Source organism: Neodiprion fabricii, chromosome 2 (assembly GCF_021155785.1).
Source record: "Neodiprion fabricii isolate iyNeoFabr1 chromosome 2, iyNeoFabr1.1, whole genome shotgun sequence".
In the NCBI taxonomy this organism is placed as follows: Eukaryota; Metazoa; Arthropoda; class Insecta; order Hymenoptera; family Diprionidae; genus Neodiprion; species Neodiprion fabricii.
The window spans coordinates 35,570,450-35,593,236 of record NC_060240.1 but is presented as its reverse complement, the minus strand read 5'-3'; the positions used below and the strand labels follow the sequence as shown (position 1 = coordinate 35,593,236).

The 22,787-nt window shown below is 40.4% G+C and overlaps 4 protein-coding genes and 2 long non-coding RNA genes across 7 annotated transcripts; 4 read left to right on the top strand and 2 right to left on the bottom strand.

The window, feature by feature from the left end:
• The first annotated feature begins 2,153 nt into the window (after positions 1 to 2,153).
• LOC124174868 lies at positions 2,154 to 5,316 on the top strand. The gene is made up of 3 exons (XR_006869018.1): positions 2,154 to 2,620; positions 4,289 to 4,620; positions 4,867 to 5,316. It is a non-coding gene; the product is annotated as an uncharacterized LOC124174868 (long non-coding RNA).
• On the bottom strand, positions 5,244 to 8,644 carry LOC124174851 (leucine-rich repeat-containing protein 45-like). Its single transcript, XM_046554417.1, has 3 exons — positions 8,436 to 8,644; positions 5,926 to 7,923; positions 5,244 to 5,472 (listed from the first exon to the last, which is right to left on the bottom strand). Exons 1-3 carry the CDS (start codon positions 8,531 to 8,533, stop codon positions 5,388 to 5,390), a joined length of 2,181 nt encoding a protein of 726 aa, XP_046410373.1. The 5' UTR covers positions 8,534 to 8,644; the 3' UTR covers positions 5,244 to 5,387.
• A 47-nt stretch (positions 8,645 to 8,691) lies between these two features.
• LOC124174852 (eukaryotic translation initiation factor 3 subunit D) lies at positions 8,692 to 10,982 on the top strand. The gene is made up of 3 exons (XM_046554419.1): positions 8,692 to 8,967; positions 9,044 to 9,089; positions 9,308 to 10,982. Exons 1-3 carry the CDS (start codon positions 8,794 to 8,796, stop codon positions 10,771 to 10,773), a joined length of 1,686 nt encoding a protein of 561 aa, XP_046410375.1. The 5' UTR covers positions 8,692 to 8,793; the 3' UTR covers positions 10,774 to 10,982.
• Positions 10,983 to 11,099: 117 nt separating this feature from the next.
• LOC124174854 (aurora kinase C) lies at positions 11,100 to 13,650 on the bottom strand. Of its 2 annotated transcripts, XM_046554426.1 has the most exons (5): positions 13,218 to 13,650; positions 12,404 to 13,031; positions 12,097 to 12,231; positions 11,580 to 11,970; positions 11,100 to 11,450 (listed from the first exon to the last, which is right to left on the bottom strand). In XM_046554426.1, the coding sequence occupies exons 2-5, from the start codon at positions 12,997 to 12,999 to the stop codon at positions 11,352 to 11,354; spliced, it is 1,221 nt and encodes a 406-aa protein (XP_046410382.1). In that variant the 5' UTR covers positions 13,000 to 13,031; positions 13,218 to 13,650; the 3' UTR covers positions 11,100 to 11,351. The 2 variants fall into 2 exon arrangements, with proteins under 2 accessions (XP_046410382.1, XP_046410383.1); XM_046554427.1 differs by lacking the exon at positions 13,218 to 13,650 and having other exon boundaries at positions 12,404 to 13,177.
• A 17-nt stretch (positions 13,651 to 13,667) lies between these two features.
• On the top strand, positions 13,668 to 15,557 carry LOC124175632. Its single transcript, XM_046556031.1, has 3 exons — positions 13,668 to 13,679; positions 14,714 to 15,029; positions 15,202 to 15,557. The coding sequence occupies exons 1-3, from the start codon at positions 13,668 to 13,670 to the stop codon at positions 15,555 to 15,557; spliced, it is 684 nt and encodes a 227-aa protein (XP_046411987.1).
• An 11-nt stretch (positions 15,558 to 15,568) lies between these two features.
• On the top strand, positions 15,569 to 16,425 carry LOC124174769. Its single transcript, XR_006869000.1, has 3 exons — positions 15,569 to 15,699; positions 15,964 to 16,104; positions 16,368 to 16,425. It is a non-coding gene; the product is annotated as an uncharacterized LOC124174769 (long non-coding RNA).
• The last annotated feature ends 6,362 nt before the right edge of the window (positions 16,426 to 22,787 follow it).

Sequence of the window (22,787 nt, the reverse complement as noted above, 5' to 3'; positions counted from 1 at the left end):
ATCCGCTACAGTTGCCAACGTACAGGTGTCGAAAAATCGGCTGAAAAATTGAACCGTAGGAAATAAATAAGAGAAATTAAACTGTTTAACTAAAATTAGAGCAATAATGATAATATCGTCTATCGATCTTCTGTTTGGTATCTTTAAATATAAAACATGTGTATGCAGGTATAGGTGTAGATATAGATATAGGTTTACGTGACGGATAATAGATGTATTATATCTATATACCTACAATTCAGTTGATATTATGTCGTTACACAAAAGACGAACATGAACACACACACACACACACACACGCGCGCGTATACTGCGCAACTGTGTAATTTGATAATAATTATTCAAGTTATGCGTACACCCACGTATGTAAAAACAAACTGACAGCATTGGCTAATAACTGAAATTTTTAAGTTTCTAGATAAGGTGTAGGTAATTATTACTTTTGCGTGCGTGCATGCATTTCTTTTTTTTTTGTTTTTAATCGCACTTTAGATTAGTTAACGGAAATTCGTCTCTATATTAGAGATGTCACTATTACGTGTGTAATTTCAGCTATAGAAAGTATCTGACGGTCTGCGATCGAAATGCTTCCGAAATATTATTGGACTTCTCCTTTCTCTTTTACAACTTATTGTCTTTTCTTTGTTCTTCTCGTCTCCATTTCCCAATAACGATTAAGAAAAGAGAAAAACAATAAGGTAGTAGGTATACAGTTTTATACGTAGCAAGTTAAAAATCCTGAGAAAAATTTTTCTGCTCTACATACATATATCACGGATGTAATATCATCTCTATCGAGCTGATCGTCGAATAAATAAAAGCATCCGCGCATTGTAAACTTTTCGAAGATATTATGTAAAAAAATAATAATACTTTTGCTGCATCCTGCAAGTACTGCCAAAACGTTCCCAGTTCAACTATAATATTTGTGTTGTATATTGAACATAATTTATAACTGAAAACGGTGAATTTGTTGGGGGGAAGCGGATGTGTATTAAAAAAAAAAAAACTTGAAATTTTCGACCGAAGTCTGGGATCCGTTAGTGTGATGTTCAGCTAAAACAAGATCGTCACACATTCATCACGCACACGCGTCTCTCTCCCCTTATCTAACACGATGTTAAAACGACAATTGACAAAATCGTCGAGCGAGAAATATCTCTCGACACTTGTAAATTTAGTAAGCAACCGGGGTAAATATAGAGAGAGACTGTGTTGAAATTGTTTTCATCATTTTGCCTCCGAGTTTGCCTTCTTGTTAGGCAATATAATAATATTTCCTTTTTTTCATCCGCCTCAACAAATCCCTTGATTGGCTTTATGTATAAGTATACAATGAAGTATACAAACGCATCTACATATAGGTTAGTCTCGAAACCATGTATTTTATATTATAATGAAGCCGAAATTGTATAAACCACAAGTTAAATTATTAAAGAAAATTATTTATTACCTATATACATTGGTGTAAATTTTTTTTCGTCTCCATTTTCATTCTCGCCTAACAATCTCTCTTCCCATCGGCGTGAGAAGTAAATTTTATTCTAAACATTGAATAGCTTACAGGTATTTGAGTATAAAAAAATAAACTAAAAAAAAATGTTACACAGTGGACAGTTTTTATTATTGTCCGACCTTAGAACGCCTCGTTGCAGTAATAGATACAATATGCAATAAAATATTTTTACTTCGTTCAAATCGTGCGGTATACAAGAGACCCCCATTACCCTCGGGTTACGTAAGTATCGGCTGTATATATACGATGTTCGTTCCTGGAAATACGGAGCTGATCGTATACGTCAATGTCACGATATTGTCTTATATTGTAACTTATTGTTGCGCAATGATATGCGTGGAACTCAGCTTATTGGATACGTACATACGTCGATAGTACGTTTCTACTTTATTACAACCACGTGCGGAGCTAAATATTAACGAGGTTGAAGTTGTTAACGTTATCGTAACAAAACATTGGGAATATATTCGCTATTTTTAAGTTTACAATGCATCCAAAGAAATTTGGATTTCAAAATATGACCGTGTGTTATTTTATCACAATTTACAGTTTTCACTCAACATGAATCGTCACAGTAACGTCACTAACTTCGGCATGTTGAATAGTAAATTTGTTGCGAAGCATTGAAACGACAAAGTTCAAACTTGTGCTTGTCTCTAAATATAGTCTCACAATCAACTTGAGAGGCTGTAGCGACAGACGTTTCTAATATTCGCATGCTCCGGTGGTCGCGGTTGGTATTTACCATGACAGAAACTAACCGCGACTGACAATCGGATTAATGCGGTTTGTTTTTTCCCCAAGACAAAAGGAGCCGTGTAGATTAGAAAATTTGCTGTACGGAATAAAAGTGATCGCGGTGAACGTGATCCTTTGTATTAAATTAACGGTTATCTGCTCGATTCCAGGTATCGAGGGATTTGTTGTGCACCTTGGAGTTCGATTCACGCCAGATCTTTCAATTGTTATTTGATATCAGTTTGTTGAGCATGTGACATCGATTCCCTCGAATTTGATTACAAGGGTATCGAGACGAAAAATACGTTGATGCGATACGCGTAGATTTATATAACGTAGATATACCGGAGAAGAGACTTTGTCCAGGTACGTTCAAGTTTTTATTGTTCTCGTATCTTGTGTACCTATACTTATTACGACCGCATTCGGATCGTCTCATTTTTGTATCATGTCAGACGTACGCATGGTTGTTGAACATTTTTCCTTCAATATATGGCCAGTTTTCAAAATTAACTTACACCGACGAGATGTCTTATTTGAACAGGGACCGTGATGCAACGTTTGAGATAAGTGTACGACATTTCACATTGATTATAGTTGAAGGGATACGCAATACTGCACCTTAAAATGATGTATCTCCGAATAATTGGGATATCTTTGTTCTTTGATAACAGAGTATTTACAATGTCGTTGTGAAAGGCGAGATTTGTAGACGGAATTCTGTTAACGTTCCACTTTTTTCTGTTCTGTTAAGAGTGATGAGAATAAAAGGTCAGATTTGAGGTCTAGAGAGTCTGATCTACGAACGCAGATTCGCACACACACTTGCTGGAAGGATTTCATTGATTTTTCGTCCGGTAATATCTATGGATTCTGATGATTTTCGTCTCAATTGACGCGGTTTCTATACCTTGTTATTATTCGTTCACGAAAAGGTGAATTTCTTCGTTCACCAAAAACCACACGACGTATGTAACGACTTCTATAAAATGATTCATTAATTTGGCTGAATTTAACTTTAAATGTAGTAGATTCTGATAAAAATCAGCAAAACCACCTTTTAGTATTTAGCAAAATCAAACATATTTTTGCTAAAAATTATTATTTTTGCAAATAACGGGAATAGCGTCAAGTAAATACGGTTGAAGTAGAGTTCTATTCAATCTTGCTTTTGGTTCAGGTCTTTTTATATCTAGCAGCTCAAAGGAGAAAAAAACATTCTTCTTTACGCAAAATCTGCAATTCCAGTCAGTAATCGACATCTTTCTCAATAAATTTAAAAGTACAAAATTCAATCGCTTCTTTTCGCATTCTTTTCATGCAATGAATTTACGGACTACATTATTTCACACGTCCATATTTACATATATTAACAAGCTAATTGGAATTAAAAAGATTTTGACTCCAAGTAGCGGTTGGTTTTTGATTCCTGTTAAAAAAAAAAAAAAAACACAGGAGAATGTGCCAAGTTGCAGAATTCTGTTCAAACACATCAAGTTCTTCAAAGCCCCCTTTAAGACCTGCATACAAACAATACGTAATTCTTAGCACGTGCCCCTTTGTGCGTCAGGCAAAGTTCAACTTACGTAAGTTATACGGTTTCAATCGTAATATTTACAATCAGTCAGAAGTACAATCTGTCCGTCAACTCTTCGAAGCGGAAGCTGAATAATAATGATAAAATAAATTACCGAACAAAGTGATGAATCATGCGTAGTAGTACGAAATGGTCGATGACTGCACAAGTTTCGGGAAAATTCACCGGCGATTGTCTGTGTGCATGGGTTTGCAATGCCGTCGAACCAGCGATTATGGACATGACGTGGTTTGCCGTTTCTGTAATGTTTACCGCTCTCATTTCCCAGATCTATGCATGACTAAAATCAACGTGTCCTTGTAATAAATTGCGGTTTCAGTATTTTCGATGTTTTGCTCAGTTATTTCATTATGATGAATATAACTCGTTATTTGGTTAAAAATAATCTGCTGTATATTATCCCAGTCTGAGTTCTATTCAGAGGTTCAATTTCACAGGTAAAATGATACAGCGTTATCGAATCCGCGGGCTCGTGAAATTTGATGAAACTCGGCCTGTCTAATCAGTTGGAAATTCGAACTGTATCGCATTTGGCTCTTCGCATTATCGTGGGTGGTAGTTTCGAGCGAAAACCACGTATGAAGCATTACGTATAGAAGCGAACGCTGAATAAACTATTCGAAACTCTTGACCCTGTATAATGTTTGCGACTGTAGTTCTGTGAATCGATCATGGATTAATTTTTCAGTACGTATGCTATACGTGGAAAGGAAATGATTGAATGCGACGAATGGCCACAGATAATTTTTCTGATTGACGTCTACTGCAGGTTAGTGGTAAAAGCAAGGTTAAAACAACAATTTCTGCGGTTTGTATTTACACGAAGAATAATTATTTCCGTTGAAAGGATGATAACTCACGATCTAAATTATTCTTCGCGATAATTGTTGATATTTATATAATTCGCCAATGACGCGAGCGAAACGGTTCGGCATTGTTTAGGATGACGCAAATTTCGTTCGTCTTGCAAGCGTGCCGATCGGTGAATTTATAACCAGGAATTATTTGTTTATAGATAACTACGAAGGATCATAATGGAAGGTAGGCACAACGAAAATTTGTGACGCAAAACAATTTCGTTTGAAACCAGTTGCGTAAAGCAAATTGTAAGACGTTTTCAGTCACATTGGCACGTATAAACTTCCTGCCTCTACATGGAACTCCAGCCATTATATGTTGGAAACAGACAATACACAGAAGAACAATATACCAACTGGATTCTAATAGCGTTAATACTCATTATAGTTGATTCTTGGTACGTTTAAGCTGCTACAATGAAGGGAATCCAGCCGTCGAGTCTTTTACACCTTTTCGCATTAAAGATTGCACGTCAGTTGGGAAACATAGATGCGTATTTTAAAGGACGTACGAGGGTAGTTGTCGATTTTTTAAGCGCGTTTATTCGTCAAAATTGTAGTATAAGAATAAATAAATTTGTATATAATAAATACGTGTATATAAAGGTATAAAACGTGCACCTGGCTGTCGTGAAAATTATGTCAACACTTTAATTACGTACTGACGGGTCATTTTTTGTCATAAAACTGGATTTGGTCCTCTGGATCCGAGGTATTTACTGAATGCCGCGTAAAGCTGACCAGCTCTTTGGACTTCTTCAGCTCTGAAAGAAACAAGTATGTCATCGTTAAAATAGATTCAAGGTAAAGGTACACTGTAAAAATGCTAAATTCTAATTTCTACACTATTATCTTCTAGGTTGCAATTAACCCCTTAGGAGTCAGGCGAAAATGAGATTTTCGTGCCACTTGTGTGTTGGAAATAAAACGTCATGGATTTATCCTATAATTCAGCGACCTTGAAATGAAATCGATGTAGTAAAAACATGTTGTTTATTCGAATGCCCAAATATGTGCCATGCCAGAAAAGTGGCACGACGTTTTTTTGCTCATGCGTGTGTCACCGACAGTCAAGGGTTTAATTGCGTATTGATATTAGCATGTATGATTAATTAACGTTGAGTATATACGTTAATTTTTGCTCAGACAATTGTGGTGTGCGATGAGCACGACTGACTTTGTCGATAATATTCAGAGGTGATCAAGGTGGTACTGACTTTAGATCGTTAATCTCGCGTTCCTTCATGGCAATAATATCTTTGAGCTGTGTTCTTTCCTTATCTCTTTCCCTGAGCGTGTCCGCGTGACTAGATCGTATGTCATTGATTTGCGTGTTCAAGGCAGTTATCTGCAAGGTCATTTTTTGAATTTGAATACTTTGTTCCTTGGCCCGTTCCCGTTCTTCCGCCAATTCCTCTTTAAGTCTACCGGTCTTTTCCTTCTCTTGGATCAGCTCATCGTTGAGCAATTCATACCGTCGTTGAGGCTCGACGAGTTCGCTTTGAAGTGCGACGACTTGACGCTGTAAACTGCTCACTGTGCGTTGGCTTTCCTCTATCTTTTCCTCCAGATTTTCTTTCTCTTCTTTAACTCTATGTAAGGACTCCTCTGACCGTGAGTACCTCACGTTTAGGTGCTCCATCTCATTGATTTTCGCCTTCAAAGTCAACTGAGATTCCGTTACGTCCCTGAGTTCGCTCCTGCTCTTTTGTAACTGCATCTGGCAGTCTTCTAAAGCTTGCGTCGTGTCTCTCAAGGTATTCTTAACAATGCTAATCTCGTTTTTGTGTCTGCTCTCACGCTCTTTAATCTCTCTTCTCAGTCTGTGCATCTCTGTTTTATCCTTTAATACTAGATCCTCGTAAGTTTGTGTAATCGAAATGATTTTCTCCTTCAGCGATGATATTTCCAACGAACTCCTGTGTATGTCCCTCTCATACCGGCGGATCCTTACCTCGTATTCTTTTTTATGCAACAACGCTTTGTGGTACGCATCTTCCAGTTCTTTGTGAACCTTTTTCCAACCCTCCTCAATTTCCTTGTGATTTTCCTTTAAGTCAAGAATCTCTTTTGTTTTTTCACCGGTTAGTTTATCGCGTTCTTCTTTCACCCGTTCCAGTTCTGTCCGCAGTTGATCGATTTGCGATCTCACGGCTTCGATTTCAGCAGCTTTGACCCCGACTTCGTTCGTCAAGAGATTTATCGCGGTCGTACGGTCCTGCAATATCTGATTGAGTTCTTTTATTTTATTCGTCGCAGCATCGGCGGAACTCGAGCATATTTTATTATTCTTCCTGGAATCGTCCCCGGAAATATCGTTCCGTGGCTCATCTCTTTTCAAATTTTCCTCCGCGGGAACGAGCAGGTTTGTCAGAGAATTCGTGTCCGATTCGTTACTAGTTTTTTCCATCGAATCATCGGTCATGCCGCTGGGAATTTCTTTTTTAAATAATTCGACGCGTTTTTTCTTTTTTCTCCTGTATTTCAGACGGCTCTGAATTGTGCTGTCGCTGTCCGTGAACGAGACGATCTTCTCTTTATTATCTGTCACCTGCAGAAACGATTTGGCTTTTTCGATTTCTTTGGTCATGCTTGTTACAGAAATCATTCTTCGACTCTGATTGCTACGGGTTCGCTCTTCTATCAAGTGCACTATATCCGCGGGTATACAATTCCCGTGCAGATTTAATTTCACTATGTTTTTGTTCTCTTGCATTCCGGTTAGGAGGAGCTGCCCTCCCTGAAGACCGATAGTGTTCCACGCGAGGTCGAGAACTTTCAAAGACTTGTTCAATCTCAAAACTTTGCACAACGCCTCGGCGCAATACGGGGATATCTGATTATAACGTAAATCCAATTCCTCTATGTTGTGATTTTTAGTTAAACCGTCGCAAAATTTGGTAAACGAATCAACGTGTGAACCCAAGCTGTTCCATTCGACGTTCAACAACTTCAGCGTATTGTTGTGAACGAGTACTTGTCCTAGCTGGGCAACAGTCGGACCGTGGATGTTGTTTCCTTTCAAATTCAGCGACGTCATGTTCGAGCCCTCGCACAGAGCGTTTAAAATACAACTGAGACTCTTCGACAGATTTAGCATGCAGTCGCTCAGGTCCATCCGCTTTATTGCTGAACTAGACATCAATACTTGAGCAATAACTTCGCAGATCGGTACCAGTATTGAAACGCGGGAAAGCTGGAGCTCTCCGGTCGCACTAAAATCAAAAAAGTATGGTCATATATTATTTCAAATAATAATTATTGCAATAAGGAGCGTAGTGTATTTTCGTCGCGAATGTTCGTCAGGTTCCATTGATGTTTATATTCAAACCGTCGGAAGATTCGAGACAATCGTTATAATGCTGTAGCAGAAAAATTTCAATAAAGGTTATTGAGAATTATACAGAAAAGTTGAAGACGAAATTCAAGTTTCGCTGGCATAAGATAATTTCGGTTTGTCGAGTAATCGAGTGAAGTATTGAATCGCTGGTAAGTGATCCGTCAAAGTACTTTTATCCAATTGAAATTCATGAAAAGTAAAATAATATATATTCAGGCGCGGGCCCTGCTGAGTAGGGGCTCAGAAAATCCGAACCTGGCGATTGAAACACCTGGAAATGAATTAATTCCATACAAACGTGGCGCCGAAGCTTGCTGCGGTCACCGCCGGTAAGAGAAATAGCGGCACTTACCGACGTCGTGTCGGATGCAACAAGATGCGACTTACCTAGCATTTTTGATAGCTTCTAAGACATCGGAAGGTGGTTTGAGGCCGCGTTTTTCACACAGTAGTACGAAGAGTTCGTGATCCTTAAGCATCTTCATGCGCTTGCTTGATAATTTTCACTAACCAGAGGCCTTGATTGTCGAGTGATAAACTCCGAGTAACCGCTTTTTGATTTTGACGTATCGTCTCATTTCATATCGATCGGCGTCAGAGGTTTGTACCGACGACGCCGCGACGTCGCCACCATCGTTTGGGCACAGCACGGTCTTCCGGCCGCTACACTGTTTCCGGAACAGACGCGGCTGTCTCGCGTGTGTTCCCATTTTCATACATGCCTGGTTAAATCGCGTCTGCAATAATGAGCGAGGAAGGCGGACAGGTGGAAGACGATGTGAAGAAGATCGACAAAGTACCTCACTTTGTCGCACCGGCTGTACAAAACAACTCTACGGGATGGGGTCCGTGCGAAATGCCGGATCAATTCAAGGATATACCCTATCAACCGTTCTCGAAGGGCGACAGGCTCGGCAAGGTTTGTCGGCATATGCTTTACCTCGCGAAATTTACTACTCAAAAATTGTTACTCATTTCTCCTCCCTATCTCCCAGATATCGGACTGGACCGGAGCCGCCTTTCAGGATAAAAAGTTCACTAGTAAGTTGACAGCCACCACGTCACTGCTCACTTTAACCTAACATTTCCTTTTCGGATTTACAGATATTTTCCATTTATTCGTATTTGAAGTATTATTCAATTAAATGAAAGTAATAAATGATGAAACCGTGAATTCTTAGTCTTCGGAAACACTTTACTTTCTAGGCTCGCCTCCACGATTATTTGAAATTAATTACGATTCGTTCGCCCTAATTTAGACAAATATGCGTCTCAGTTTGGCTCTGGCAGCCAGTACGCCTATTATCACGAGGAGGATGAGTCTACTTTCCATTTGGTGGACACGACCAGGGTGCAGAAGCCTCCGTACCAACGTGGTAGATTCCGCCAGAATCAGCGTAACATGAGAGGTCGTGGTGGACAGCGAGGAGGAGTTAGTCAGATGCAGCAGCTAGGAAGGATTAAGCTCAGAGAACGCGATCGAAAGGGACAGCCCAAGCGCTGGGGTCGCCAGCAAGGCTTTAGAAACCATAAGAATCAGCCACCGATCAAAATCCGTGATGCTTCTGTTACCGTCAGGCCTGACTGGGTCACCATTGAGGAGATGGACTTCCCAAGATTGACCAAGCTCTCTTTGCCTGGCGTCAAGGATGTCGAGGACATACTTTGCTGCGGGTCTTTGGAGTATTACGACAAAGCTTACGACAGAGTTAACGTCAAGAATGAAAAACCACTGCAGCGTATCGACCGTATATTCCATACTGTCACGACTACGGACGACCCGATAATTCGTAAATTGTCCAAGACAGAGGGCACTGTATACGCAACTGATGCTATTTTGGCTACAATCATGTGCTGCACCCGCAGCAATTACTCGTGGGACATTGTCATTGAAAAGATTGGAGACAAGCTGTTCTTTGACAAGAGAGACAATACAGAATTCGATCTTTTGACAGTAAACGAAACAAGTGTCGAACCTCCCCAAGATGACGGCAATTCTCTCAATTCTCCACGGAATTTAGCTCTTGAAGCTACTTTTATCAACCACAACTTCTCCCAGCAAGTTCTTAAATCAAACGAACCGAGATACAAGTTTGAAGAAGGTAATCCGTTCATCTCTGAAGAAGAGGAAGGTGATGTTGCCAGCGTTGCTTACCGTTACAGGAAATGGGACTTGAATAATGGCGTTGTGCTCATATGCCGTTGCGAACATGATGCTGTCATGCAAGGACCAAACAACGAACTGCAGTTCTTAACTATCAAGGCCTTGAACGAGTGGGATTCTAAACTTGCTAACGGTGTTGAATGGAGACAGAAATTGGACACTCAGCGGGGTGCAGTTTTGGCTAATGAGCTCAGAAACAATGCCTGCAAGCTCGCCAAGTGGACGGTACAGGCTCTGCTCGCAGGATCTGATCAGTTGAAATTCGGGTACGTTTCTCGTGCCATGGTACGCGATTCTAGTAAGCACGTTATCCTGGGAACACAGCAGTACAAGCCGAATGAGTTCGCGACGCAAATTAATCTGAACATGGACAACGCATGGGGTATTCTGCGCTGCATCATTGATATTTGCATGAAGCAAAAAGACGGGAAATTCTTGATCATGAAAGATCCGAATAAGCCTATGATTCGGCTTTACGATATTCCCGACAATACTTTCGAGAGTGAGGGGGAAGAGGATGAAGATGATGATGAACCAGGAAATGACGCTTTTCAGAGTTAATTGGAAAGTGTAACAAATCTTCGTCACTAATTATCATTTGATCTGTCTCTGATAGTTGTGCCACCATTTCACCAACCTGTTGTAATTCAATATCTTTAAATTGTGTCTGAATCGATTCAGTAATCTGTGTACGAATTTAATCATTTGTATTCCTTTGTAAGGGCCAAGGTTTCGTAAAGAAATAATAAAAAGATCATAAACAGACTAAATGAACATTTTTATCAATCATGTGGCTCACCGCTTACAAAATTATTCACTAAAGATGGGAGGAACTAATCAATACACAGGCACCTTATCTAGGAATGAACATGTATTTTTTCAAATGATTTATCAACTTCGCATGTACGTGTGGAGTAACAATATTAATATAATGATAAAATGTATCATATAATTAACGATCAAGTACCTTTAATTTGAAATTTGAAATTAGTTGCATTTATAATTCTAACTGTGTGCTAGAAAACTAGATATCTCAAATTTAATTTATGCATCTTTGATACTTAAACATTATACCGTCAAAATAATATTAATTAAAAGATGAATGATTCATCGCATCACAATTTATTTATTTGCAAATCTCATTGTTTCGTTGGTTCCATGGTTCGGTTAGATACAATCCAGGGATGGTTTAAAATGCCGACTAACGATAATCGATGTTCAGGATTCACAACCAGTAGCTACAAAAGAAAAAAATGAAGGTGAAACTTTGCAAATCAAGAGACTAAAATTGAAAAGAAGGCTTTGATGATACATATTATGAATTAATGGTTTAAAAAGTGCTGTCACTATATCTCATTCATGTTCACCTGAGAAATGAGATTTCGGGCTCCGTCGCTGACATAGGAAGGACATCTATAATCAGCTTCTTTGATCTTGTTGTAGGTGTCTTTGTATGTTGTAGCGAGAAATGGGGGTTTGCCAACCAGACATTCATAGCAGAGTACACCAACTCCCCATACATCTACAGTGTGGTCGTGTGTCGCACCTAGGACCATTTCTGGTGGTAAATAGTCTAAAGTTCCACACAGAGTTTCTCTTTTGGAACCAGGTGCGTGAACCGACCATCCAAAATCAGCAATTTTCAATTCTCCTTTACTTCCAAGCAACAAATTTTCAGGCTTAATGTCCCTATGAATAACTTTCTTACTGTGACAGTACTTGAGCGCATCAGCCAACTGAGAGATGTAAGTAGCCGTTCTGCAAATGATGAATTATTTCAGTTTTGGTGTTTAATTGCTATTATACATCATTGATCGCTATATGTATTATAACACCATCTGGATAATAGATGATTAAAATGAATATTTGTAGCAAGGTCCTTACCTCACTTCATCAAATCTTTCATTTGGTTGTGCTTTCAATTCCTTGAATAATTCTCCTTTCGGTGCATACTCCAAGATCAAATAAATCCTTCTGTCGTCGTGGAAGTATCCATACATTCTCAAAATATTTGGATGCCTGGAAATAATGATTGCGCTATCAATAGCTGTGTGGTGTTAGAGCTTTTTAGGGGCGTTGCACTCAGAATTGAATTATATAAAAACAGTTCTTATGGAAAAATATCAAATATACTTAACAGCCTAACTGAGACATATATTAGACATAAGACATCTAAAATCAATGCTACTACCTAAGATGCGTTTGAATTTCTATCTCTCTTTTGACTTGATGTTCAACTTCAGCTGTTTTTATCTGAGCTTTGAAAAGCACCTTCATAGCTATAATATACTTGGACTTTTTCTCTCTGGCTAGATAAACATTCCCAAATTTTCCTTTTCCCAAAGGCCGTCCTATATCGAAATCAGCAAGAACCCATTTCTTATCATTTTCCGAATCATTCTTGGCGCTAGTTTGAGCAGCTTTGACCTTCCCTGCAGATTTTGAATCAGCTTCAGTTGAAGAGTTCTTGCTATGACTTTCTGTACTAGACTGAGTAGCTTTTGCAGGTGGAAGTAATTTTGGGGGTGGTGGCGGCGGCATTAAATCCATTGTTTTTTTTCTCTCTGTGTTTTCATCCTCGCTTATATTCTTTACTACGTTAGTTTTATTTGGCGCCTCTTTTATATCTTCAGAAATTGTTTGCTTCTTGGTATTTATCGGTGCACTAATTTCCGTCAGCACTGTCGTTCCCTTGGAGATCCTTAGCTGTTTAATATTGTTAATTTTTAGCCCGGTACCCATCTGCGGAACTCCAGCTCTTGGTTGGTTTTCTTTTCCTTTCAGCATGATGTTTAACCTCCAATTGATTTATTTCTGTAATCATCAACAAAGAATTTTACGTAATTTGTATTGCAGTTATTTTAACACAGGGAAATGATTTAGCGTGTGGAAAATTTTGTTGTGTAAACTCTAGACGGAATTTTCATAAACGAGAAAAGCGTGGCATGGACGCGTTCAAGTCTACCAAAATGTTTGGAAAAAGCTGAGTCTGTGTGCTTACCTGACAAGTGGATGTTTTTTTTGCAAATGTGCGAGTCTCCAGGTTCGAGAAATTCGAGCGTAGTTTATCGGTGTGCTTTCATGCCTTACGTCCGAAGTTATATCAAGAGGTCATAATAACTGTTTACACGGCTGCTCGGTCTATTTAATAATTCATTCAATACTAGGCAGAGTATCAACTATTACAAATCAATGAATATTCACTAGAAATATACTTAGGAAAACCTAAAATTCACAGCTGCAACAGTCTCTGGATTCTCGGTACGGGTTCGCTGTGTATCCCATTCAATCTTGTCAGGTAGACGACAACCGATGTTACGTGGTTTGAAATAACGAATTTCACTGCTGGTCTTTTATTGGATGGTAGTTTTAGACATTCCCGCAAGTCTCGAGATTCATTGGTTGACCACGAAGCGCGGTACACGTAGTAGGGATACACGGAAGCCTGTGTGAGCATGTGTGAGAAGGTAACTTTCTATCGTTGACTGGAGAATATATAGATGGTTGCCCTAATGGGCTTTGGTATGACGACCGAAAATCGTCGTGCGCTTGCGCCCCCTGATATGTACCAATGGTAGAGTTGAGAACTTAATGCAGAGGATCAGAGAGTTACCGATTTCGACATGATGCTGGCTGCATTCACCTTCCGAGTAGCACAGTCTTCGCAATGGTATGCCCAAGCCAGTACTTAGCCTGTGTGTACTTACCGACTTGTCGGCAATATAAAAAATTAATAATGAGAATAAATTTCTTCCAAAATTCGCAGCAAAACAGTGATTTAATTAAAGTATAGGTACCCGAGAAAAGAATGTAGACGTAGATCATAGATAATGATATATCAGATGTAATAATAATGCAGGGACCAAGAAGTATTATGTGGTCCACGTACGATATTAATATATGTGATCCATTTACGATTAATACGTGATGCATGCTACAAATTTTATAATTTTCCAGGAGACAAACTATATTATCTACAATAATACGGCTGTAATATGAAAATAGAAGAATTATTCATTTCGAAATGGGATTCTATTTGACACGCGCTCGTTGTATTCCATAACATTAATATTCATAATTATTCCAACAACTTTTAATTTGCTCTCTCGATGTTGAATTATTGTAGGCATCGAATCGAAAGACCTAAGAGGTAATTGTCGGCGATTTTTTTTTTCGATAAGCAGAGATAGAACGAAGCTTCTTAAAACTGCGAATGTATTTTAACATACGTTTGAAAGGTGGGACCAAAAATTTTTATCATCCAACTGTCGCAGAAGGGCAGCGTTATTAGCTGACCCGAACTGAAGAATATATCTTTAGTCAACGGCTGCACATCGAAAGGCCCAGCCGCCTGAGTCTGGAATCGGCAGAATCGATAAAGTGCGTATTTCTTGTATGAAAAACTAAAATCATTATACATTATGTTATATCATTATACATCATACATCATACATCATCATACATCCTACATCATACATAGCATTAAAGTTCGAAACCAAAGTATGGATGTCGGATCTTCGGATGTTCAGAAAGTGACGTCACCCGAAATTTTTTTTCTCCTGACGTCATCAATCTATACAGACGAAAATCAGCTGGCCGAATTTCTCAGTCTGGAAACAACCGCGCAGTAGAGTGGACGTATGAGAATCGCGCTCCGCAGATTTCGAGTACCGGATTCTCTACCTCTGTGGTTCCTGCACTCCGGGTCCGCTACCTGGTGCAACTCGAGTTTCAGGACAAGCGCTCCGTAGTTTCTGCGCTCCAGGTCCGCTACCTGGTGGAACTCGTCTTCCGGGATAAGCGTTCCGTAGTTTCTGCACTCCAGGTCCGCTACCTGGTGGAACTGGACTTCCAGAACGAGCGCTCCGTAGTTCTGGCTCTTCCGGTCCTTGACCTGGCGACTTTTGACCAAGCGCCGCGTAGTTTCTGCACTCCAGGTCCACTTCCTGATGATACTCGAATTCCAGGACAAGTGCTCCGTAATTTTTTCGCTCAAGGTCCACTACCTGGTGAAGCTTGACATTCAGGACAAGCGCTCCGTAGTTCCGGCGATCCAGGTCCGCTACCTGATAAAACTCGACTTGAGGTTACAAGCGCTCCGTGGTTCCTGCGCTCCAGGTCCGCTACCCGGGGAAACTCGACTTCTAAGAGAGGACGAGGAGGACGAGGCGATGGAGGAAGACATGAGGAACAAGGAGGACGAGGTGGACGAGGAGGATTTTTCGCGCGAGCCCAAATTCAGTAGCTGTCAATGTGCTAATACGATTTCTATAATTTTTAAAAATTTTCTCATAATCATCTTAGTTAAATCTGTCAATAAAAAAATTATATTAATACTTACATAATATTTGCGTTGTGTTCTAATACTTGAAATATTAATTAATATTCGAGGTATAACCTGAAGTGGATGGCGGTGGTTGGCGGTGGTTGCGGGTGATCGTGGTGGACGAGGAGGAGCACAAACAGGAGGAGGAGAATTTGTGCGCGGTGAGTATACCATTTTCTTAATATTTATTGATATTTGTTATTATATTTTATCTACAATTTTTCAAACTTGTCACGCTTACAATAAATTATTTCAATTCATTTTTCGCGCAAGCCGGAATTCAGTAGCTCTCAATGCGCTTATAAAATTTCTATAATTTTTTATGATTTTCTCATAATCTTCTTGGTCAAATCTTTCAATACAAAAATCACATTATTCCTTACAGAATATTTTTGATGTATTCTAATATTTAAAATATTTATTAGTATTCGAGGTATAATCCGAGGTCGTTAGCGGTGGTGGTCGGAGGTGGTTGGTGATGATTGAAGGTGATCACGGTCGACGAGGAGGAGGACGAGGAAGACAAGGAGAATACGGTGGACGAGGAAGACGAGGATTTGTGCACGGTGAGTGGAACATTTTTATAATATTTAATTACAATTGTTATTACATTTTATCTACAATTTTTCATACTTGTCACGTTTACAATACATCATTTCAATTCATTTGTTACGCAAGCCAGAATTCAGTAGCTCTCAATGCGCTAACAAAATTTCTATAATTTTGATTATTTTCTCGTAATCTTCTTGGTCAAATCTGTCAATAAAAAAATTACATTAATCCTCACACAATATTTTTGATATGTTCTAATACTTAAAATATTTATTAGTATTTGAGGTCCAACCCGAGGTGGGTAGCGGTGGTCATTGGAGGTGGTTGGCAGTAGCGTACCTGGAGCGTAGAAAGTACTGAGCGCTTGTCCTGAAAGACGAGTTGCACCAGGAAGCCGACCCGGAGTGCAGGATCCAGGAGGAAGAGAACCCGTTACTCGAAATCTGCGAAGCGCGATTCTCATCCGTTCGCTCAACTCCGCCGTTGTTTCCATACTGATGAATTCGGCTAGCTGATATTTCAAGATAAAAAATTTTGGGTGACGTCACTTTCTAAACAACCAAACTTTGGTTTCGTACTTTAATACTACGTATGATGTATGATGATGTATGATGTATAATGTATGATGTATGATCTATGATGTGTGATATGATGTATAATGACTTAGTTTTAACGTTTCGGCCAAGGAATACGCACTTTATCTTTCCTGCCGATTCCAGACTCAAGAGGCTAGGCCCTTCGATGGTCAGCCTTTGACTAAAGACATATTCTTCAGTTAACGGGTCAGCTAATAACGCTGCCGTTCTGCGACAGTTGGATGATAAAAATTTTTGCTCGTACCTTTCAAATGTGAATTAAAATACACTCAAAGTTTTGAAAAGCTTCGTTCTATCTCTCCCTATCAAGAAAAAAATCCCAGACAATCACCTTATTAAGTCTTTAAATCAGGACACTGCGTTGAATACTGTCTCATATGCGGAGCAAAATATTTTGTCTCGGATTCGATTTGCATGACCCTTTCCTGACTAATTGGACCTCCAGGAGCTCAGAAAACGCAGCGAAAAGAGCGTAGGAGCAACGGCAGAGAAATTACAAAGGAAAAAGCACCTGCTGAAAAAGGTCGAAAATTCAGGTTTTCGTTTTTTGGCCGTAACTTTCGATGCGTTGATCGCAGCGTATTAGGACTGCGCCCAATCGATTTCTCTCGCAAAATTACGTCGGAATATTGCCTGAAAGAATTGATTCCAGCACTTTTCAAAATCGCGAAAATTTTCGCCAAAAATACAAAGGGGTAAGCCTTGCTGTTTTTTTGGGCGAGAAACTTTTAGTCTCCGATTCGATTCGTATGACCCTTTTCTGACCAATTGGACCCCCAGAAACTCAGAAAACGCAGCGAAAACAGCGTGGGATCAACAGCAGAGACATGACGAAGGAAAAAGCACCTGCTGAAAAAGGTCGAAAATTCAGGTTTTCGTTTTTTGGCCGTAACTTTCGATGCGTTGATCGCAGCGTATTGGAACTGCGCCCAATCGATTTCTTTCGCAAAATTACGTCGGAATATTGCTTGAAAGAATTGATTCCAGCACTTTTCAAAATCGCGAAAATTTTCGCCAAAAATACAAAGGGGTAAGCCTTGCTGTTTTTTTGGGCGAAAAACTTTTAGTCTCCGATTCGATTCGTATGACCCTTTTCTGACCAATTGGACCCCCAGGAACTCAGAAAACGCAGCGAAAACAGCGTGGGATCAACAGCAGAGAAATGACGAAGGAAAAAGCACCTGCTGAAAAAGGTCGAAAATTCAGGTTTTCGTTTTTTGGCCGTAACTTTCGATGCGTTGATCGCAGCGTATTAGGACTGCGCCCAATCGATTTCTCTCGCAAAATTACGTCGGAATATTGCCTGAAAGGATTGATTCCAGCACTTTCCAAAATCGCGAAAATTTTCGCCAAAAATACAAAGGGGTAAGCCTTGCTGTTTTTTTGGGCGAGAAACTTTTAGTCTCCGATTCGATTCGTATGACCCTTTTCTGACCAATTGGACCCCCAGGAACTCAGAAAACGCAGCGAAAACAGCGTGGGATCAACAGCAGAGAAATGACGAAGGAAAAAGCACCTGCTGAAAAAGGTCGAAAATTCAGGTTTTCGTTTTTTGGCCGTAACTTTCGATGCGTTGATCGCAGCGTATTAGGACTGCGCCCAATCGATTTCTCTCGCAAAATTACGTCGGAATATTGCCTGAAAGAATTGATTCCAGCACTTTCCAAAATCGCGAAAATTTTCGCCAAAAATACAAAGGGGTAAGCCTTGCTGTTTTTTTGGGCGAAAAACTTTTAGTCTCCGATTCGATTCGTATGACCCTTTTCTGACCAATTGGACCCCCAGGAACTCAGAAAACGCAGCGAAAACAGCGTGGGATCAACAGCAGAGAAATGACGAAGGAAAAAGCACCTGCTGAAAAAGGTCGAAAATTCAGGTTTTCGTTTTTTGGCCGTAACATTCGATGCGTTGATCGCAGCGTATTGGAACTGCGCCCAATCGATTTCTCTCGCGAAATTACGTCGGAATATTGCCTGAAAGAATTGATTCCAGCACTTTTCAAAATCGCGAAAATTTTCGCCAAAAATACAAAGGGGTAAGCCTTGCTGTTTTTTTGGGCGAAAAACTTTTAGTCTCCGATTCGATTCGTATGACCCTTTTCTGACCAATTGGACCCCCAGGAACTCAGAAAACGCAGCGAAAACAGCGTGGGATCAACAGCAGAGAAATGACGAAGGAAAAAGCACCTGCTGAAAAAGGTCGAAAATTCAGGTTTTCGTTTTTTGGCCGTAACTTTCGATGCGTTGATCGCAGCGTATTGGGACTGCGCCCAATCGATTTCTCTCGCAAAATTACGTCGGAATATTGCCTGAAAGAATTGATTCCAGCACTTTTCAAAATCGCGAAAATTTTCGCCAAAAATACAAAGGGGTAAGCCTTGCTGTTTTTTTGGGGGAAAAACTTTTAGTCTCCGATTCGATTCGTATGACCCTTTTCTGACCAATTGGACCCTCAGGAACTCAGAAAACGCAGCGAAAACAGCGTGGGATCAACAGCAGAGACATGACGAAGGAAAAAGCACCTGCTGAAAAAGGTCGAAAATTCAGGTTTTCGTTTTTTGGCCGTAACTTTCGATGCGTTGATCGCAGCGTATTAGGACTGCGCCCAATCGATTTCTCTCGCAAAATTACGTCGGAATATTGCCTGAAAGGATTGATTCCAACACTTTCCAAAATCGCGAAAATTTTCGCCAAAAATACAAAGGGGTAAGCCTTGCTGTTTTTTTGGGCGAGAAACTTTTAGTCTCCGATTCGATTCGTATGACCCTTTTCTGACCAATTGGACCCCCAGGAACTCAGAAAACGCAGCGAAAACAGCGTGGGATCAACAGCAGAGAAATGACGAAGGAAAAAGCACCTGCTGAAAAAGGTCGAAAATTCGGGTTTTCGTTTTTTGGCCGTAACTTTCGATGCGTTGATCGCAGCGTATTGGAACTGCGCCCAATCGATTTCTTTCGCAAAATTACGTCGGAATATTGCCTGAAAGAATTGATTCCAGCACTTTCCAAAATCGCGAAAATTTTCGCCAAAAATACAAAGGGGTAAGCCTTGCTGTTTTTTTGGGCGAAAAACTTTTAGTCTCCGATTCGATTCGTATGACCCTTTTCTGACCAATTGGACCCCCAGGAACTCAGAAAACGCAGCGAAAACAGCGTGGGATCAACAGCAGAGAAATGACGAAGGAAAAAGCACCTGCTGAAAAAGGTCGAAAATTCAGGTTTTCGTTATTTGGCCGTAACTTTCGATGCGTTGATCGCAGCGTATTGGAACTGCGCCCAATCGATTTCTTGCGCAAAATTACGTCGGAAAATTGCTTGAAAGAATTGATTCCAGCACTTTTCAAAATCGCGAAAATTTTCGCTAAAAATACAAAGGGGTAAGCCTTGCTGTTTTTTAGGGCGAAAAACTTTTAGTCTCCGATTCGATTCGTATGACCCTTTTCTGACCAATTGGACCCCCAGGAACTCAGAAAACGCAGCGAAAACAGCGTGGGATCAACAGCAGAGAAATGACGAAGGAAAAAGCACCTGCTGAAAAAGGTCGAAAATTCAGGTTTTCGTTTTTTGGCCGTAACTTTCGATGCGTTGATCGCAGCGTATTAGGACTGCGCCCAATCGATTTCTCTCGCAAAATTACGTCGGAATATTGCCTGAAAGAATTGATTCCAGCACTTTCCAAAATCGCGAAAATTTTCGCCAAATATACAAAGGGGTAAGCCTTGCTGTTTTTTTGGGCGAGAAACTTTTAGTCTCCGATTCGATTCGTATGACCCTTTTCTGACCAATTGGACCCCAGGAACTCAGAAAACGCAGCGAAAACAGCGTGGGATCAACAGCAGAGAAATGACGAAGGAAAAAGCACCTGCTGAAAAAGGTCGAAAATTCAGGTTTTCGTTTTTTGGCCGTAACTTTCGATGCGTTGATCGCAGCGTATTGGGACTGCGCCCAATCGATTTCTCTCGCAAAATTACGTCGGAATATTGCCTGAAAGAATTGATTCCAGCACTTTTCAAAATCGCGAAAATTTTCGCCAAAAATACAAAGGGGTAAGCCTTGCTGTTTTTTTGGGGGAAAAACTTTTAGTCTCCGATTCGATTCGTATGACCCTTTTCTGACCAATTGGACCCTCAGGAACTCAGAAAACGCAGCGAAAACAGCGTGGGATCAACAGCAGAGACATGACGAAGGAAAAAGCACCTGCTGAAAAAGGTCGAAAATTCAGGTTTTCGTTTTTTGGCCGTAACTTTCGATGCGTTGATCGCAGCGTATTAGGACTGCGCCCAATCGATTTCTCTCGCAAAATTACGTCGGAATATTGCCTGAAAGGATTGATTCCAGCACTTTCCAAAATCGCGAAAATTTTCGCCAAAAATACAAAGGGGTAAGCCTTGCTGTTTTTTTGGGCGAGAAACTTTTAGTCTCCGATTCGATTCGTATGACCCTTTTCTGACCAATTGGACCCCCAGGAACTCAGAAAACGCAGCGAAAACAGCGTGGGATCAACAGCAGAGAAATGACGAAGGAAAAAGCACCTGCTGAAAAAGGTCGAAAATTCGGGTTTTCGTTTTTTGGCCGTAACTTTCGATGCGTTGATCGCAGCGTATTGGAACTGCGCCCAATCGATTTCTCTCGCGAAATTACGTCGGAACATTGCCTGAAAGAATTGATTCCAGCACTTTTCAAAATCGCGAAAATTTTCGCCAAAAATACAAAGGGGTAAGCCTTGCTGTTTTTTTGGGCGAAAAACTTTTAGTCTCCGATTCGATTCGTATGACCCTTTTCTGACCAATTGGACCCCCAGGAACTCAGAAAACGCAGCGAAAACAGCGTGGGATCAACAGCAGAGAAATGACGAAGGAAAAAGCACCTGCTGAAAAAGGTCGAAAATTCAGGTTTTCGTTTTTTGGCCGTAACTTTCGATGCGTTGATCGCAGCGTATTGGAACTGCCCCCAATCGATTTCTTTCGCAAAATTACGTCGGAATATTGCTTGAAAGAATTGATTCCAGCACTTTTCAAAATCGCGAAAATTTCCGCCAAAAATTCAAAGGGGTAAGCCTTGCTGTTTTTTTGGGCGAAAAACTTTTAGTCTCCGATTCGATTCGTATGACCCTTTTCTGACCAATTGGACCCCCAGGAACTCAGGAAACGCAGCGAAAACAGCGTGGGATCAACAGCAGAGAAATGACGAAGAAAAAAGCACCTGCTGAAAAAGGTCGAAAATTCAGGTTTTCGTTTTTTGGCCGTAACTTTCGATGCGTTGATCGCAGCGTATTGGAACTGCGCCCAATCGATTTCTTTCGCAAAATTACGTCGGAATATTGCCTGAAAGAATTGATTCCAGCACTTTTCAAAATCGCGAAAATTTTCGCCAAAAATACAAAGGGGTAAGCCTTGCTGTTTTTTTGGGCGAAAAACTTTTAGTCTCCGATTCGATTCGTATGACCCTTTTCTGACCAATTGGACCCCCAGGAACTCAGAAAACGCAGCGAAAACAACGTGGGATCAACAGCAGAGAAATAACGAAGGAAAAAGCACCTGCTGAAAAAGGTCGAAAATTCAGGTTTTCGTTTTTTGGCCGTAACTTTCGATGCGTTGATCGCAGCGTATTGGGACTGCGCCCAATCGATTTCTCTCGCAAAATTACGTCGGAATATTGCCTGAAAGAATTGATTCCAGCACTTTCCAAAATCGCGAAAATTTTCGCCAAAAATACAAAGGGGTAAGCCTTGCTGTTTTTTTGGGCGAAAAACTTTTAGTCTCCGATTCGATTCGTATGACCCTTTTCTGACCAATTGGACCCCCAGAAACTCAGAAAACGCAGCGAAAACAGCGTGGGATCAACAGCAGAGAAATGACGAAGGAAAAAGCACCTGCTGAAAAAGGTCGAAAATTCAGGTTTTCGTTTTTCGGCCGTAACTTTCGATGCGTTGATCGCAGCGTATTGGGACTGCGCCCAATCGATTTCTCTCGCAAAATTACGTCGGAATATTGCCTGAAAGAATTGATTCCAGCACTTTCCAAAATCGCGAAAATTTTCGCCAAAAATACAAAGGGGTAAGCCTTGCTGTTTTTTTGGGCGAAAAACTTTTAGTCTCCGATTC